The following is a 20,458-nucleotide window of genomic DNA, read 5'->3' as shown; positions in this document are numbered from 1 at the left end:
CTATCCCATACATACACCGCAGAAAGCATTAGTGTTTGGTCTGTCCCGGTGTTGGTTTTTCAGATACCAGTAAAATAAAACATATGTGACCATAAGCAGAAACAAACTGAGATCAGATGACGTCTTCAAGAACAGAAATAGCACACATTTTTCATGCATAGTTGGTGTCTTCTGACACTGTATACTAATACTGAGCTGAGGGAACATAACAAAGGTGTACAAGGCCAAATGTAAGTTGCTGCTTGAAATCTTTGTTTACTAGTTAAAGGTCAGGGCTATAAATACTTGAATGGACACATTGCAGCCGATCCCTAGATTGCTAGCTAATATCATAGTTCACGTTTGCTTTGCTATGTTTTAACCTTGTATGTTTATGGTCTTAATATAATAAATGTATAGTGAAGAGTGAAATCTAAGATTCATATAGGGATGTCACATTCAGACTGGGAAGATTTCAAATCGATGTTGATAGAAGTACATCTCATTGAAAGGTATATACTGGAATTATTGCCTTATATCATCGGCCTGAAACTTACTTGCATCAATAATTCATTTAAGGCAATGTCCAGTTGTGATCTTAAAGGAACACTCCGGACATATTGATACCCTGTGTTATGCATAGTGCAAGGACTGAGGTTGGCGGTGCGTGACCCAGGCAATCGAAGAGCAAGAAAGACAGAATCCCTGTGCTGCCCCCTCAGGCCATACATTACGTGCAGTAGGCATAACACACAGTATTTATTATTTTTTTTTCAATGTGTTCATTGATGTGGCTATATAAGCGCACGTTCAGACGTGGCAGAGTTTTTCCGCTGCAAATGTTGGTGCAGATTTGTGGCATTTACGCAACGAATCTGCACCAACATTTGCATATTTGACAGGTAATTCAGACGTTGCAGATATCACAGCGGACTTGCCACAGATTTCAGTTTTTGCATTGCAAAGGATGAAATCTGCAGTGAAATTCCGCTTCTTCACCGCAATGTAATGAGCATGCTGCGGAGGGGAAAATCTGCACCGCTGCCTAATTTCCGCACGGTTATTTTCTGCAACGTCTCAACGAAGTTTCCTAAAAATGTATAGAAAGAGATGGAAAAAAAACGGCTGCTGCAGAATTCCACTGCGGACTGTCAGCAGCGGAATTCAACAGCAATTCCGCCATGTCTGAATGTGCCCTTAAGCTTTGATTTATGGGGGAGAAATTGTATTTTTTTTTCCTATGCAGTTTGGGAGTACGAAAGTTTACTGTGTAGGCATTGTAATTTATTTTTGTGCTGTGAATATAGAAAAAAGGCCTTTTTCAGTTTTTGGTTTTTGTTTTTATCACTTTTACACTAAATAACCTGTTAGATGAATTCAGGTTATTACGGTCATGTAGATACCTAATGTGTTTTATATAATGTATGGGTGATAAAATGTTTTATGCGAGATAATGACTTTTTTTTTTTTTTTGGGGGGCCAAAGGGAATCCCCTTTTATCATACCGTGCTCATGGACCGTGGCAATCAAAGGGTTAGACAGCTGAGGCCTGAGTTTTTTCCGATTCCCCCGCTGTATTCACTAGGCTTCTCTAAGTACAGGAGCTGTTCGTAACAGCTCCTGCTTATGGAATGAGCGCTCAGTAGCCTTTTCTACAGGGATGCCAAAATACATCACTGTAGGCTCCAGACCTGCTCCACCTGCCGTCAAGACAGTGGGCGATCGGGAAGGGGTTAAGGGCCCATTCACACATTCATATATTTTGCATCCTGTTGAAACCGTACCTTTCAACAGAATGCAAAAACATGGTGTGAATGAGGCCTATGGTTGATTGCTTCACTAGCTGCTGTTTAGCTGTGATACATTCCTATGATCGGTGACTGCAGCTCAGCTGCGTTATCTGCGGTCAGGGCCGGCACTAGGATAGATGGTGCCCTGTGCGAAATTATCTTTCGGCGCCCCACCCCATCATTAAAAAAATATATTACAACACCTTCAAGGACACAGTATTTGTCCTCTAATTGTGCCCACAGTATTATGCCACCTGTAGTACCCCTACACAGTATAATGTCTTCTTAGTGGCCCCCACACAGTATAGTGCCCCTCCTGTAGATTTTGCCATATAGCCTCCCTGTAGACAGTGCCATAATCCCCCATCTCCTTTTTGTAGATTGTGCCATACAGTCTTCCACCTCCCCCTTGTAGACAGTGCCCCCAAACAAAAATTGTACTCGCCTAGGCCCCGTTCCCATGACTAACTGAGCTGCTCCGCAGCGGGATCCTTGCGTAGGCCGTCGTGATCCTGTAGCCTAGTACAGAGTTTCCCAACCTTTTAGGACTCGCGGCAGCACTGGAAAAATAAAATTTCCTCAGGGCACCCCTACCAAAATTGTTTAGAGAAACAGAAAATGGCTAAGAACAAGCACTACACTCGTAGGGTATGTTCACACACAGTTTTTTGTAAGGCAAAAAAAATGTGCCTCAAAATTCCTTCAGGAACTGACAGCGTTGTTTGACCTTTTTTTTGTGTTTTTTCTTAAGCTGTTGAAGCGAATGCAAAAGACGCAACAAAAAAAGCTCCAAACGAGCGCCGCAGGTATTTTCTGCCTCCTATTAATTTCAATAGGAGGTCAGAGGTGGAAACCACTTGAAGACCATCAGCCCCCCACTCACAGTAAAATGACCATCAGCCCACCACTCACAGTAAAATGACCATCAGCCCACCACTCACAGATTCCCCCTGTAGGTAGCGCCACACAGCCCCTTGTAGGTAGCGCCACACAGCCCCTTGTAGGTAGCGCCACACAGCCCCTTGTAGGTAGCACCACACAGCCCCCTTGTAGGTAGCGCCAGACAGCCCCCTTGTAGGTAGCGCCAGACAACCCCCTTTGTGTTTTTTTTTTTCTTAAGCCGTTGAAGCGAATTCAAAAGACGCAGGAAAAAAAAAGCTCCACACAGGCGACGCAGGTATTTTCTGCCTCCTGTTAATTTCAATTGGAGGTCAGAGGTCACAGTAAAATGACCATCAGCCCCCCACTCAGAGTAAAATTACCATTAGCGCGCCGCACAGCCCCCTTGTGGGTAGCGCCGCACAGCCCCCTTGTGGGGAGGGCCGCACAGACCCCAGCGTTGGTAGTGCCGCACAGCCCCCTTGTAGGTAGTGCAAGGACTACGAAATGACCCTGATAGCTGGCGGGCAATAGACATTCAAAAAAGGTCAACTGTGCAGGAGCACACAAAATACCCAGCTTTCCCAGCTATCAAATAAATGTGTGGAAATAAACTAAGATATAACTTTTATTTAGGCCTCATGCACACGAATGTGCTGTTGCAGCCGCAATTCCCCCTATGGGGCCATGCACACGACCCTGGTTTCCACGGTCCGTGCATGGCCCAGGAGCCCGCACCGCAGAAAGAACGGGCATGTCTTATTACGGCTGTATTCATTGAAATTAATGGCTGTGACCAACTGCAAAGCCCGCGATTTGCGGGCGGCTCGCGGCTGTCACTCCTTGGCCGGCCGACCCGACAATCACGGCCTTGCACATGGCTACGGTCGTGTGCATGAGGCCTTAGTCTAGCTAAAAGGATTAATCCTTTTAGCTAGATTAAATAAAAGTTATATCTTAGTTTATTTCCACACACTTATTTGATAGCCGGGAAAGCTGGGTATTTTGTGTGCTTCTGCACAGTTGTCCTTTTTTGTAGGTAGTGCCACACAGCCCACAGCCCCCTTGTAGATAGCAACCCCCCCTTTCCAGTATAGATAGTGCCACTGTAGCTCCCTGAAGGAGCGGAATATCCGTGTGGCCGGGGATTCCGCTCCTGGAGTGCTCCTATATGTCTCTATCCATATATGATAGACGAGGAGACAGCATCTCCAACATATGCAGCTTTTTAATCACCCGTGCAACGTTTCAGTCCAGCAGGACCTTTCTCAAGCATAGTGAACGCAGCAGTACAGGAGTATTTAAGGACTCCGAGTGGTCCAGTGCTGTGGTAATCTTCTGCTTTGGATCTATCCATATATGGACAGTGACATCAGGGGAAACTCCTGACGCGTAATCCCCGTCTACAGCTTTGCTGTGACTGTCGATTCCACTCCAAGAAGCTCCTGTCGTCTGTGTCCATGACGTTATTGGCTTCTCCTGGAGTGGAAATCCCCGGCACAGCGTCGGCAACGCTGTGACTGGGGATTCCGCTTCAGGAGTTTCTCCTGATATCACTGTCCATATATGGACAGAGACATCAAAGAGCGCTCCAGGAACGGAATCCCCGGACACCTGGGGATTTCCGCTACTTCAGGGAGCTACAGTGGCGCTAGTAGATAGCAGAGATACCTTCCTGCTCTGCAATATTGCCACCACTATGGCTGCTACAGCGGTAGCGACGGTAGCAACGGCCACTAAGTGACGAAGCGCCCGGGCAGAAAGGCGACTGCCGGCCCTGGGTGCAGTTAGCGAGTGGCACCTGACCCACTGTTAGTTGCAACGGCGCGGAGATACACACACACCCGCTGGCACCCCTCTTGCAGTGTGGCGGCTGGCGCCCTGTGCGACCACACTGGTCGAACATATCTAAGGCCGGCCATGTCTGCGGTAGTCTGAATTTCCCCTTCTGTTTACCCCAACATCGGTTTAAAGGGGTTGCAAAAGATTAGAAAACATGCGTGCTTTCTTCCAGAAACAGCACCACTTTTGCTAATTGGCTAGGTGTCTGGTATTGCAGCTCGGACCCTCTGAAGAAAGCAGCCATGTATTTTGTAGTCACTCCTATGAGCCAATATCACACACCGTTTTGATGCGGTTTTTGGCTCAGGTTTTTGTTTTTTTTTAAGCTAAAGCCAGAAGTGGATCTAAAAAAAGTAAAGGTAAAAAGAAAAGAATGCATCTCCTTTCTTTTGTGTCAACTTCTGTGTTTGGCACAAAAGACTGAGCCAAAAACGACATCAAAACTGTGTGTGTGATCCTGGCCTTAGGGTGTTTGTCTCTCCATGTTTGCGCTGCTTTTCCCACCAGGAAGTCCATGCGTAGAGAGTTGATTCTCATTACAGCAGGGATAAGGTATACTAGAAAACTGCCTTGTATATACTGGGGTAAACAAGCCTTGAGAAAGGGGATCCTGGAGCTCCACTTTAACCCGTTAGTGACCGGCCCATCGTGTTTCTACGTCGGTCACTAACGGGCCTTATTCCGATGCCATAGACTTTTTTACGTTGCGGCATCGGAATAAGTAAACCGAGCAGGGAGCTGTCAAATCTCCCTGCTCTCAGCTGCTAGAGGCAGCTGAGGGCTGGGAGCGTCCCTGCTCTGCCGGTTGAGATCGATCTCACACGTTTAACCCCTCAGATGCCGTGCTCAATAGCGAGCACCGCATCTGAGTGGTTTTGGAGAGAGGGAGGGAGCTCCCTCTCTCCCCCACCGACACCCGGCGATACGATCGCCGAGTGTCTGTGTCTCTAATGGCAGCCAGGGGTCTAATAAAGGCCCCTAGGTCTGCCTGGAGTGAATGCCTGCTAGATCATGCCGCAGGCATGACCTAGCAGATGCCTGTCCGTTTTAAACGGACAGGCAGTAATACACTGCAATACAAAAGTATTGCAGTGTATTATAAATGCGATCACAGAATCGCATATTATAGTCCCCTAATGGGACTAGTAAAGTTTAATAAAGTTAATTTAAAAAAAAATGTGAAAAAAATGAAAAACCCAGCTTTTCCCCTTACAAACTGCTTTACTATTAAAAAAACAAAATAAAGTTACACATATTTGGTATCGCCGCGTCCGTAACGACCCCGACTATAAATCTATTACATTATTTAACCCACACGGTGAACGCCGTAAAAAACTATTGCTGTTTTCTGTGAATACTGACTTTAAAAAAATGTGATAAAAAGTGATCAAAAAGTCGCATCTACTCCAAAATGGTACCAATAAAAACTACAAGTCGTCCCGCAAAAAAAAGCCCTCATACAACCGCATCGGCGAAAAAATAAAAACTTTACGGCTCTTCAAATATGGAGACACAAAAACAAATAATTTTGAAAAAAAAACGTTTTTACTGTGTAAAAGTAGTAAGACATACAAAAACTATACAAATTTGGTATCGTTGCAATCGTAACAGCCCGCTGAATAAAGTTATTGTGTTATTTATAGCACACGGTAAACGGCGTAGATTTAGGACGCAAAAAAGTGGCAAAATTTATGCTTTTTTTTCTATTCCCCCCCCCCCCCCCAAAAAAAAAGTTAATAAGTTAATCAATAAATAATATGTACCTAAAAATGGTGCTATTAAAAAATACAACTTGTCCCGCAAAAACAAGACCTTACACAGCTATGTCGACGAAAAAATAAAAACGTTATAGCTCTTGGAATGCGACGATTGAAAAACGTAAAAAATAGCTTGGTCATTAAGGTCTAAAATAGGCTGGTCATTAAGGGGTTAACCATTGGAAACTAAAATCTATTTTTCATTACATTGACACCAGACTATATAGCATTTTATTCAATAACCAAAGTTTTCATTTCCCAAGCTAGGTGCTTACAGTTCGCACACTGCTCACATCTCCCTTCAGTTAGATTTAGCAATCCTAGCTGAAAATCTCCATTTTGGTTTTATCTGCCTGGTCCAATACCTGTAGGCCAAAGAAGATAAAGAAAAAAGTAACCATATGACTTCTTTCTGGGTCGTTTGTTTTCAATTGTTGTATGGAAGATGGAAATAGAATGGGAGTGAGAAGCTATGCATGTATACCTTAGGCTTCGTTTGCGTCAGGGCTCCGTTCATGTGTTTTGTCTGAGCTTTCCGTCAGGGGAACCCATAAATGGAATCCAAACGGAAACAATAGGTTTCCTTTTCAATCACCATAGATATCAATGGTGACTGATCCGGTGCAAATGGTTTCAGTTTGTCACCGTTGTGTAAGGGCTCTGTCGTCTTGACCGAATCAATACTGTAGTCAACTGCGCTATTCATTCTGTCAAAATAACTGAACAATTACACAACGGTGACAAACAGAAACCAATATGCACCATTAAAATCAATGGTGATGCAAACGGAAACCTATGGCTTTAGTTTGGATTCTATTTATGCTTTCCCCTGACTGAAAGCTCAGACGGAACCCATGAACGGAGTCCCAACACAGATGTGAACGAAGCCTAAGATTAAAGTGGACATCCATTCTATAACAACCAGCACCTTGTCTGTGCCAATGATTCAAGGGCTCACATATGTAAATATTGCATTATGTATGCCTTTGTGGGGTAAAAAGGGACATGGGATTTGACCTGAATTTTCAAGGAATTGAAAGGCACATTCAAATGTCTGCATTTTTGTGTGAGCACTCCCTCTGTGTTCATTTTGAGGAACCCCTTGGTGTTCATTTTGGAGAATTCTTCAAAATTCTTCACTCCTGGGGGAAAAGAAAAATATGAAGCAATTTTGCAGACTTGATTAAAAATTCTATTAGGACTCGTGCACGATACCTGCTGGGCATCGGGCGGTTGTCTCTGCAACTGTCCCACCTAACATGAAGCAGCGCTTCTCCACACATGTTGTCAGATCGGGCAAAAGGGAGAAACGCCGCACAACTCCTTTAGTATAATTTACAGCAGAAAAGTCCTGTGAAAAAGGAAGTGGATTACTTGTTGAAAAATATGTACACATAGTTGCGATAGCGTGTAGAATGTAATGTCTTCTCATGAAAACCAGTGTTCTGTGTACACACACATTCACACACTCTCTCTGTCTCTCAGACTCCTGACCTCTGTTGTATTAAATTTAGCCATAGAAAGATAAGAAGAGTGCTCTAACAGCTGCTATCAGCAACTCCACAAGGACAATGAATAAATAAGCATATACATTAATAGCATAAAGACGCTGGATGGATTTTCAAACCATTTCATTAAACATCCCAGTGAGATTTGAATAAATTACATACAACATCACTTTGTGCTTTGCAGATTAAAATAGTAATACTGATATCTTGTACTAAACAATAGAATAGATAATGGCCGATATGTCGTCTGTGGCTTCGAGCAAAGCTTGTAGATGAGAACTTAAAGAGGCTCCGTCACCACATTATAAGTGCCCTGTCTCCTACATAATGCGATTGGCGCTGTAATGTAGATAAGTGGTTTTTATTTTGAAAAACAATCAATTTTGACCAAGTTATGCACAATTTTAGATTTATGCTAATTAGTTTCTTAATAGACAACAGGGCGTGTTCTTACTTTTTTTTACCAACTGGGTGTTGTAAAGCGCGTCAATCAGCGTCATATACTTCTCTCCATTCATTTTTAGCAATACCCACGAGATCACGCTGTGCAGTCACATGCTCCCATATTAACTTTACCAAAGTGTCTTGGGAGTGAATAGACATCGCTATCAGCCAGGACGCGATGTCTATTCATTACTCCCGACACTTCAGTAAAGTTTCTTGGGGACTTACTCGCACAGCACGGCGTAATCTCGCTGTGTTGCGAGTACTGCTAAAAATGAATGGAGAGTGTATGACGCTGATTGGTCCCGAATTGGTCAGCGTCATACACTTTCTTTACAACACCCAGTTGGTAAAAAAAAAAAAAGTAAAAACGCGCCCAGTTGTCTATTAAGAAAGTAATTAGCATAAATCTAAAATTGTGCATAACTTGCTCAAAATTTATCGTTTTTCCAAAATAAAAACCACTGTTCTCTACATCACAGCGCCGATCACATTATGTGAGAGAGCGCAGTTATAATCTGGTGACAGAACCGCTTTAACAATCATCACAGCAGGTGCTTGCTTGTAAACATAACATTTAGGCCGGATTCACACGAGCATGTACGTTTTGTGCGCGTAAAAGGTCCATAACAGCTCTGTGTGTCAGCAGCATATGATGCGTGGCTGTGTGATTTTCGCGCAGCCGCCATCAATATTACACTTTTTTTATGTCTGTTTTCACACATAGTTTTGACTACTGTAGCGCGCGGCACACGGAAGTGCGTCCGTGTGTCGTGCGCGGTTTTCACGCACCCATTGACTTCAATGGGTGCGTGATGCGTGAAAAACGGGCAAATATAGGACATGTCGTGAGTTTTACGCAGCGGACATACGCTGCGTGAAAATCACTGACCGTCTGAACGGCCCCATTGACTAACATAAGTCCGTGCGACGCGCATGAAAAATCACGCACGTAGCACGGACGTATTATAGGTTCGTCTGAATAAGCCCTTAGGGTCCTATTACATGGCCCCACATGGGTCGTGTAAAGGAGCGCCGCGATCATCTGCACGGAGCAATGATTGGATAAGTATAGGGACGAGCGCTCGTTACGCCGATCGCAGCGCCATGATTACATCGGGAGATGTGTGGCCGACAACGATTATTTTGAATTCCGCATAAAAGAGCAGATCAGCCGATGAACGGCGTTTGCTCGTTTATCAGCTGATCGTTGCCCCGATTACACAAGGAAATGATCGGGAACGAGCCTTCAGTAATTAAATTCCACATTGAAAATCTGCATCAATTTACAGTGCAATATACGTAGATGGGGTTTCCAAAACCCTATCCCCATGTAGCGGAAGAATTCTGCGTGGAATTGAGGGCTTGCTACAGATTTTAAAATCCACCTCATGTCAATTCTGTTGCAGATTTGTCTTGGATTTCATCCTTTGTAATGATTGGGTCAAATTTGTAACAATACTAAAGTAAAACGTGGATTTGTAGTGAAATCCGCGTTGGAAAATATCTGCCTCGTCTGGCCTTTAAAGTGGCGCTTAGTTATTACGTGGGTATTCTGATGACATGGACATCCCTTTTGCAGCCAACAGCTATGAAATCTGGTCAAATCTGCTCTTCCATTTTGGTTCTCTTTTATGTATGGGTAAATTGGACAGATTGAAATTCCAGTTTTTCCCAATTTTTGGAATATTGTGTGCGCGATATTTTCCCTGTGAGGGTATGTTCACACGACAGCGTCCGTAACGGCTGAAACTACGGGGATGTTTCCGCCTGAAAACATCCCCGTAATTTCAGCCGTAACGGCATGTGCAGGCGCTTGAACGCCGTGTCCATTACGGACGTAATTGGCGCTGCTATTCATTGGAGTCAATGAATAACGGCTCCAATTACGGCCAAAGAAGTGACAGGTCACTTCTTTGACGCGGTCGTCTATTTACGCGCCGTCATTTGACAGCGGCGCGTAAATATACGCCTCGTGTGAACAGACAAACGTCTGCCCATTGCTTTCAATGGGCAGATGTTTGTCAACGCTATTGAGGCGCTATTTTCGGACGTAATTCTGGGCAAAAACGCCAGAATTACGTCCGTAATTAGTGCGTGTGAACATACCCTAAATGTTCTGCAGTGTAGCTGGTCAGAAGACATTTATGTAATGACTTACTATTCCCATTAAAAACTCCCTTATTTTTTTATTTTTTTTTTTCAGGTCATTGGAAAATTGAGGCGTGTTGGTGGACACACTGTAACAAACAATTAGTGTTTTCTTCAGCGTGTGGAGCCTGCTCCCACACCCATAACCTGCCAAGCCACGGCCTTTACCTGTGTCTTCCGGTGTTTCCCGTGCGATCCTTCCTGCGGGAGCGCCTCGTGGGCCACTCCAGAGTTTACTCAGCGTTCAGTGGCTCCAATGGTGAAAATGACAAGGTCCAAAACGTTTCAGGCCTACCTGCCGTCCTGCCACAGAACATACAGCTGCATTCACTGCAGAGCTCACCTGGCAAATCACGATGAGCTCATTTCAAAGGTAAAATGGGTTTTCTACTTTTTTAATAAAATGCTCTTCTTGTTTCTCCCAGACTTTTTGCTCATTGTTACTCGTAGCGTGTAAATATTTACTAAATGTTTATTGTACGCTCACATTCACCTCATCCATGCTTTTCTACCTCAGCGCTGTACTTATGATTGATCTTTGCATAGTTTCTCCTGAAACACCAACTTTCAATAACATGCCGACTAATAAATTGTCTATGTATAGGAATATTAGATTGTAAGCTCCACTGGGGACAGGGACGAGTGATGACGTTACATCGTCAGTGCTGCAGAATATGTTAGTGCTACGTAAATAATGGAAAATAAATAAATATTTTTAAATATGTCTGCTTTGGCTCTTGGGTGCATAAGCTTTTCCATCCGTGCTATAAAATATTAATTTGCTGGTCTGCCATTCTGTTGGCTCTGATGTATGTTACGTTTGTACTACTGGCTTTTCCAAGACTAAATTGGAGAACACATCATATTCCTTTAAACCAGTTTCTATAAATAAGCTGGATCAATTTGGCTTTAAACTTTTTATAGTTGACATCACGTTAAATGGCCTAAGTTTGCTGTATATGCCAGGACAAAGCTCCCGACGTATATGTTACACGTAGGCTTTGACCTCCCATGGCATCCAACACCATAAACTGTAATGATATCCATTAAATGAATAAATCATGAAGGCTATTAGAAAGCCCACGATGTATAGGGGAGACCTTAATGAACAGTGTTCTACGCAGACTCGTTTAAGGTTCCTTTATATGGGTGGGATATATCCATAGGCTTATCCCATATATCTATACGGACTCCCTACTGAAGTAGGATGTTGAGTAGCAAAGCATTTTTTACTAGTGAGAAATGCCCCATTGACCGTTCAGGGGCTTATTTGCATATCTGGCGCCAAATATAACGGTACAGATATGTAACTAATGGAGGAAGTTAGAAAAATAATTTCAAGTGAGACAGTGTTTGTGAAACCCTGACTATTACATGCTGCACATGTATGGGCAGGTAAAAGGTTCTCTTTAACCCCTTCCCTCTATAGCCACTTTAGACCTTCCTGACAGAGCCTCATTTTTCAAATCTGACATATTTCACTTTATGTGGTAATAACTTGGGAATGCTTCTACCTATCCAAGCGATTCTGAGATTGTTTTCTTGTGACACGTTGGACTTTGTTACTGGCAAAATTTGCTCGATACATTTAGTGTTTAAGGGTATGTTCACACGCTGAGTCAAAAACGTCTGAAAATACGGAGCTGTTTTCAAGGTAAAACCGCTCCTGATTTTCAGACTTTTTTTAAGCCACTCACGATTTTCGCTGCGTTTTTTACGGCCGTTTTTGGGGCTGTTTTCTATAGTCTATGAAAAACGGCTCCAAAAAAACGTCCCAAAAAGTGACCTGCACTACTTTTTCGCGGCTGTTTTTTTTCACGCAGCCATTTTTCAAAACGGGCGCGTATTAAAAACGGCCCGTCAGAACAGAACGCAGTTTTCCCCATTAAAATCAATGGGCAGATGTTTGGAGGCGTTTTTGCTTCCAGATTTTTCAGCCATTTACGCCCCAAAAAACGGCCGAAAATAGGCTGTGTGAACATACACTAATTGTGAAAAACACCAAAATTTAGCAAAAATTTTTAAACATTTGCATTTCCTAAATTTAAATGTATTTGCTTGTAACTCAGGCAGTTATAACACACAAAATTGCTGCTAATTAACATCCCCCATATGTTTACTTTTAGATTGGCATCGTTTTTGAACATCCTTTTATTTTTCTAGGATGTTTAGAACTTTAGCAGCAATTTCTCACATTTTCAAGAAAATTTAAAAAGGCTATTTTTGCAGGGGCCAGTTCAGATGTGAAGTGGCTTTGAGGGCCTCATATATTAGAAAGCCCCAATAAGTCAAAATAATATTCAAAGTTTCTTAAACCTTTAGACGTTTCACAGGAATTAAGGCAAAAGAGAGGTGAAATTTACAAATGTGTTCCAAAAAAACCCCCAAAGTTTTACCAGAGGAATGCAAATCCATATTTATTGCCCAGGTTCTGCAGATTTAGGAAATATCCCACATGTGGCCCTAGTGGGGTAATGTACTGAAGCACCGGCCTCCGAAGCAAAGGAGCACCTGGTGGATTTTGAGGCTGCCTTGTTATTAGAATATATTTTAGACACCATGTCAGGCTTGAAGGGCTCTTGCGGTGCCAAAACAGTTGAAATCCCCCAAAACACACCTTGGAAATTAGGGGTATAGTGAGCATTTTGGCCCCACAGGTTTATTGCAGAAATTATTGGAAGTAGGCCACGAAAATAAAAATCAACATTTTTTTTCTAAGGAAATGTAGGTTTAGCTAATTTTTTTTTATTTTTTTTAATTTCCACAAGGACTAAAGGGGAAAAATCACCGCAAAATTTGTAAAGCGGTTTCTCCCGAGTAAAACAATACCCAACATATGGTCATAAACGGCTGTTTGGACACACGGCAGGGCTCCGAAGGGAAAGAGCACTATATGGCTTTTGGAGATCACATTTAGCAGGAATGGTTTGCGGAGGCCATGTCACATTTGCAGAGCCCCAGAGGGAACAAAACAATGAAAACGCCCAAAAAGTGACTCAATTTAGAAAACTACACCCATTGAGGAATTAATCTAGGGGTGTAGTGATTGTTTTGACCCCACAGGTGTTTCATGGAATTTATTAGAATTGGGCAGTGAAAATAAAAACAATCCCTTTTCATCAAGAAGATGTATCTTTCGCTCAAAATGTATTCATTTTCTCAACAAATAAAGGAAAAGAATAACTCCAACATTTGAAAAGCAATTTCTCCTGAGTACGGCAATACCCCATATGTGGTATTAAATTGCTGTTTGGACACACAGTAGGGCTTCAGAAGGGAAGGAGCGGCTTTTGGAGTGCAGATTTTGCTGGATTGGTTTCTGGGCGCTATGTCGCATTTGCAAAGCCCCTGTGGGACCAAAACAGTGGAAACCCCACAGAAGTGACCCCATTTTGGAAACTACACCCCTAAAGGTATTCACCTAGGGGTTTAGTGAGCTTGTTAACCCCGCAGGTGTTTTGCAGAAATTAGTGTGCACTCGATGTTGCAGAGTGAAAATGGATTTTTTTTCCCGTAGATATGCCAATATGTGATGCCCTACTTGTGCCACCATAACCAGACGGCTCTCTAATTATTATGCAGTGTTTCCCGGTTTTAGAAACACCCTACTACATGTGACCCTAATCCTTTGCCTGGACATTTGACAGGGCTCAGGAGTGAAAGAGTATCATGCAAAATTAGGGCCTAATTTGGTGATTTACAAAGTATTGGTTCACAATTGCAGGACTCTGATGTGAAATAATAAAAAAACCATGAGAAGTGACCAAATTTTGGAAACTGCACCCCTCCAAGGCATTTATTAAGGGGTGCAGTGAGCATTTTCACCATACAGGACTTTTCCATAAATGATTGCGGTGCGGATGGTGCAAAGTAGTATAATATTTAGTGGAGACACATCCCAAAAATTGTTAAAATCTTTATCCCAGGAATGGCGATACCATATATGTGGAAGTAAACTGCTGTTTGGGCACGCTGTAGGTTTGAGGGGAGGGAGCACCATTTGGCTTTTGGAGCGTGGATTTGCTTGGTAGTAGATTTGTTTGAGTATTGCTGGTGTTTCCGTTCATAATGTGGGGGCATATGTAAGCTGGGCAGAGTACATGAGGGGCATAGTCAGGTGGTATAATAATTGGGTTATTAAAAAAAACAGTAAAATAATCCATAGATGTGTGTTACGCTGTGAAGCAATCCTTTCTGCACAGGCCGGTGTCGCACTGATATATGGCGTCCTTTCTTATCCCCCTTTTGGTCCACACTCTGCTACTTTGCAGTTTGGGGAATTCTGCTAGGAAAGTGTTGTCCTGGTATAATACGGGCACCCTCGTTCCCAGCAGATATGTTTGGGCCCTCCCCTTCCTGGTACCCTAATTTTAGGTCCTTGATATATCGCTTCTTGAATCAAGAAATGCTCCCCTTCCGGCACAACTGCATATATTTTATTTCCTGACTTATTGGAGCCATAACTAATTTTATTTTTTCATAGACTTAGTGGTATGAGGGCTGTGTTTTTGCAGGGCGAGCTGTAGTTTTTTATTGGTGCCATTTTGGGGTACATGCAACTTTTTTTATTTTTTATTTTTTTTTTGTAATATTTTTTATATATATATATATATATATATATATATATATATATATATTTGACACAAACAGAGTTCACCATGCGTTATAAATTACATGTTAACTTTATTCTGCGGGTCAGTCAAATTCCGGCGATACCCAATTTATAGCACTTTTTTCTATGTTTTACAATTTTTTGCACAATAAAATCACTTTTGTAAAAAATTTATTTTTCCTGTTGCCATGTTGAGAAGCATAACATTAATTTTTTCGTCAACAGAGCTGTATGAGGGCTTGTTTTTTGCAAGACGAGCTATAGCTTATATAGGTACTATTTTTGGATACATGCAACTTTTTGATCACCTTTTTTTTTTTATTACAATATTTGTAGGGCAAAGTGAGCAAAAATCAGAAATTCTGGTATAGTTTTTATTTTTTTTATTTTTAGGGGTTTTTTTTTTTTTGTTTTTATGCTGTTTACTGTGTGGAATAAATAACATAATATTTTTATAGCTCAGTTTGTTACGGTCACGGCAAAAAGGGCTTTTTTTATTTTATTACTTAACTTTTAATATGTTTTAAAACTTTTTTTTTTTTTTTTCCTCCTGTCCCGCTAGGGGACTTGAAGGTCCAACTGTCTAATTTGTATTTTCTCTAAAACATTGCACTACCTATGTAGTGCAATGTATTAGATCTGTCAGTCATTCACTGACCGCAAGCCAGTTAGGCTTTGCCTCCCGGCAGGACCTTATCTGCTTCCGTAATTGCGGAGCAGGAGGCCATTGTTGGCCTCCTGTTGCCATAGCAGTAGTCGACAGCCCTGATTGCATGACAGGGTTGCCGATCTGCTAGCAACCTCTAAGATGCAGCGATCACTTTCGATCACTGCATCTAAGGGGTTAATGGCAGGAATCGAAGCTAGCTCCGATTCCTGCTGTTACAGGTGGATGTCCGCTGTAACATATAGCGGACATCCAACACTAACGACGCCGGCTCAGATTCTGAGCCGGCGCAACCTTGGCGTTGGCTACAGAAGCCTTTCAGGCTCCCCCTCTGGCCGGGGGTTGGAATGCTTCCGTGCTAGGCAGACCGGGAGGCCAGTATTAGGCCTCTGGTTGCCATTGCAGTCACCGGAACCCCGGCAATTTCATTGATGGGGTGCCGTTGAGCTGCAAACAACTTAAATGCAGTTATCTCTCTTGACTTCTGCATTTAAGGGGTTAATGGCGGGGATTGAAGCTAATCTGATGTCTGCTGTAATACAATGATCCGGCGATGATGGCACCGACTCTGCTTCTGAGCCGGAGTCCACCATTTGTCGTATTGATACGACAAAATGTGGTAAGCACTAGCTTTCCATGAATTATCCATACGGCAAATGTCGAAGGGGTTAAAGGTTTTGATCACAGTAAATATTTATATATTGCTCTGAAGGCCAGTTCATCTTGAACAACTCCTACATCCAGTGTGTGTGTAAAGTAGTTTAACCCCTTCCCCTTAACCCTCATTACGTACAGTTACGTGAAGTATGGAGCGAGCTCACGGGCTGAGCTCGCTCCATACACAGCGGGTGACGGCAGTAAAGTGAACTTTGATTCCGCCCGTTTAAGACCTTAAATGCCGCGATCAATCGCGACCAAGGCATTTAAACTGTTCGAATCAGTGGGGCGCCCCTTCAAATCCCCCTCCCCCCCCCCCCCCCCCCCCGTGGCACGGTCGGCCGGTTGCTATGGCAGCCTGGGAGCCGAACAAAAGCCTCCAGGTCTGCCATCTTTGTACTCCTTTTGAAGCTCTGCCTTCAAAGGAGACTGTCAGAATCACGTTATACTGCAATAGATTAGTATTGCAGTATATCATGCAAGCGATCCAACGATTGCTGCTTCAAGTCCCCTAGGGGGACTAATAAAAAAAAAAAAGTAAAAAACAGTTAAAGATTTTTGTTATGTTCCAAAAACAATAACTGGTATCGCCGCGTCCGTAAAAGTCCGAACTATCACAATATAACGTTGTTTAACCTGCTCGGTGAATGCTATCAAAAATATATAGATAAAACACACAATTGCTGTTTTTTGGCCACCTTAGCGCTCCAAAAAAATGAAATAGAAGATGATCAAAAAGTCGCTTATACGATTTGATACAAAATGGTATCGGTGAAAGCCCCATCTCCTACATATTCTGATCGGCACTTCTCATTGTTCCAGCCCAGCTTCTTTCCCTGCACAATCACACTGTGCTGTGGATCATGCTGGGCTGGAACAATGAGAAGTGTATGTCACTGATTGGTCAGCATCATACACTCCTCTGTACAACACCCAGTTGGTAAAAAGTAAAAACACGCCCAGTTGTCTATTAAGAAACTAATTGGCTTAAATCTAAACGAGCTCATTACTTGCTCAAAATTGATCGTTTTTCAAAATAAAAACCACTGCTGTTATCTACATTACAGCGCCGATCACATTATACAGGAGATGGGGCACTTATAATGTAGTGACAGAGCCTCTTTAAAGAGGCTCTGTCACCAGATTTTGCAACCCCTATCTCCTATTGCAGCAGATCGGCGCTGCAATGTAGATAAGAGTAAAGTTTTTTTGTTTTAAAAAAAACGAGCATTTTTGGCCAAGTTATGACCATTTTTATATTTATGCAAATGAGGCTTTATAGTACAAGTGGGCGTGTATTGTGTGTACACATCTGGGCGTTTTTACTTCTTTTACTAGCTGGGCGTTGTGAATAGAAGTGTATGATGCTGACGAATCAGCATCATCCACTTCTCTTCGTTACCACCCAGCTTCTGGCAGTGCACAGACACAGCGTGTTCTCGAGAGATCACGCTGTGACGTCACTTCCTGCTCCAGGTCCTGCATCGTGTCGGACGAGCGAGGACACATCGGCACCAGAGGCTACAGTTGATTCTGCAGCAGCATCAGCGTTTGCAGGTAAGTAGCTACATCGACTTACCTGCAAACGCCGATGCTGCTGCAGAATCAAATGTAGCCTCTGGTGCCGATGTGTCCTCGCTCGTCCGACACGATGCAGGACCTGGGGCAGGAAGTGAGTGAAGTCACAGCGTGATCTCTCTCACGCTGTGTCTGTGCACTGCCAGAAGCTGGGTGGTAACGAAGAGAAGTGGATGATGCTGATTCGTCAGCATCATAGACTTCTATTCACAACGCCCAGCTAGTAAAAGAAGTAAAAACGCCCAGATGTACACACACAATACACGCCCAGTTGTACTTTAGAAAGCCTCATTTGCATAAATATAAAAATGGTCATAACTTGGCCAAAAACGCTAGTTTTTAAAAAGAACAAAAAACGTTACTGTAATCTACATTGCAGCGCCGATCTGCTGCAATAGGAGATAGGGGTTGCAAAATCTGGTGACAGAGCCTCTTTAAGCCTTCACATCGCTAAATTGATGGAAAAATAAAGTTATGGCTCTCAGGATACGGCGACACAAGTTTTTTTTTTTTTTTTTTTTTTTTTTTATATAGGTTTTTGTTTGTTTTTTTGGGATTTCCCGGGCTGATTTTGACTGCTTGCAGGAAAAAGAGTGTCATACCGTATCTTCGTGCGGTTTCCACCTCTAAACCTCCCTGGTAATCAATGGGAGGCCAAAAAAAAAGCTGGGGTTTTTTTTTTTGGACCAAAAACCACCTGTGGTTTTTGGATCTGCTTAATTTACAAGGCACCAAAAAAACAAAAACACACTTGCATTTCAAAATCTGCCTCAAAAATCCTGAAGGAATTTTGAGACAGATTTTTATTTTTTTTTTGTCTGCCTGGCAAACAACTCGACTGTGAATTAGGCTTTAGGGATCTATTCAGCTGGTGCAGTCAAATCACAGTTGATTTCCACAAAAAGCATAACCATTCCGCAGTAATGCACCCCCGATGTGACTTCGGTCTGAAATATACCTTAAATTGCGAAAGTTCTCAGGCGCATAATTTGTGTAGTCTTCTTCTCCGAGCTAAAGTTTCTTGAAAAATCTCAAACCTGATGACTACCAGTAACTGCCTGTAATGTGCGTCATGTAAAGCAATTAACTTTTTATGGTTTGAAATCGCCTCTCATTAGTGGTTATTGTTCTAGTATGTATTACACATCAACAGAAGCACTGTGCTTAAAGAGGACCTGTCACCAGTTCAGTAATCCCAATTTCCAACCTCATGTCACAGGTGCTGTCATGCTGATGTCCGTGTAATATGTATCCCAATCTGTGGCATAATAAGAGAAATGGCTCAAAACTCAATCGAGCTATCCGTGTCATGCAGCTCCTTCCCTTCCCTGCATGGCGTGATATCTGTTTCTATCGTGAGATCACTCTGGGAAAGGGGAGAAGCTGCATGGCTCTAATAGGACAGCGTCGTACAGCCATCAGCGTCATGTAGCTTCTCCCCTTTCCTGCACAGCGTGATCTTGCGATATTTGAAAATGGGCTGTACTGCACTGGTGACAGGTCCTCTTTGTGGTATGAAAAAAACAAAAGTATAACGTATCTAGATCCACCGGATAGGTGATAAATGTTGGGGACGACATGGGGTCCAACCTCCAAGGACCCCTTAATTGCTAGGACCGCCATCCTCTACCTCCTATCACGAATGGCAAATGTAGAAATTACTTGTAGAGAGCGATGGCCAAACGTATATACATGGCCTGCTTCATACAGGTCTGTGGGAGGTGCTGTAGCAGCTCAGTGAGCGAGTGGGGGTTTAACATTTTATCACAATTCTGTGAAGGTACACTTTTGTGTACTGATGCGTCTAAGGCCAAAACAGCTGATGGGTGTGGGTCCCGGGTGTTGGGCCCCGAACCATCAGTTATTGATGGCCTATCCCCAGGATAGGCCATAAATTTTTACTGGCTGGAATACCCCTTTGAGGCTGAGTTCACACGTTACGTAATTTGATGCGAAAAATCTGCTTCAAAACCGCAGGTATACGCACATAATACCGCTGCAAAAATCGCACCTTATGGTGTGTTTTTTTTTTCGGTGCGTTTTTTTTATATTTTTTTCAATTTGGATGCGTTTTTCGGTGCGTTTTCATGCTGCGGATTTTGGTGTGTGTGCTTGTTTTTGGTTTTTTTTTGTTTTTTTTTTTGTTGTTCCTCTGCACTAGGCAGAATTCGCAAGCAAAAAACGCAAGACAAATGGACATGCTGCGGATTATGAAAAACGCACCACAGGTCAATTTCAGTCCCGAAAAATAACGCAGCATGTACATGAGATTTCCTGGAATGGCATGGAGTATGCTGGTACTGTATTACGCTGCAGATTTGCTACACGCAAAACGGCACGTAATACGCATCGTGTGCATTGACCCTAAAGGTGTTACAATTTTTATTTGCTTCTCCAGGTAGCGGTTTCTCTTAAATGTTAATTTTTCATGTACCACTTCAAAGCTACCAATTTTGAATTATGCTTGTTCATTTCATATTATATAAATAAACGAAAACTATTGTGATCATCTTATTGTCAAGGGGTCCTTTTATTTTAACAAAGTTTCTTCCTGGTGGGACCCCTAGGGATCAGATGTAATCTGTGGGGAACCC

The 20,458-nt window shown here is 42.8% G+C and overlaps 1 protein-coding gene across 2 annotated transcripts in view; it reads left to right on the top strand.

The window, feature by feature from the left end:
* Nucleotides 1-20,458, top strand: part of YPEL2 (yippee like 2) — a 68,073-nt gene that overhangs the window by 5,637 nt on the left and 41,978 nt on the right. For both annotated transcript variants that reach the window (XM_075853045.1, XM_075853044.1), the window contains exon 2: nucleotides 10,406-10,723. In XM_075853045.1, the coding sequence (XP_075709160.1) occupies nucleotides 10,607-10,723 (117 nt within the window). In that variant the 5' untranslated portion in view covers nucleotides 10,406-10,606. The remainder of the gene's footprint in view (nucleotides 1-10,405; nucleotides 10,724-20,458) is intronic.

Source organism: Rhinoderma darwinii, chromosome 2 (assembly GCF_050947455.1).
Source record: "Rhinoderma darwinii isolate aRhiDar2 chromosome 2, aRhiDar2.hap1, whole genome shotgun sequence".
Taxonomy (NCBI): Eukaryota; Metazoa; Chordata; class Amphibia; order Anura; family Rhinodermatidae; genus Rhinoderma; species Rhinoderma darwinii.
The sequence above is the reverse complement of the archived record's forward strand: the minus strand, read 5'-3'. Positions and strand labels throughout refer to the sequence as shown.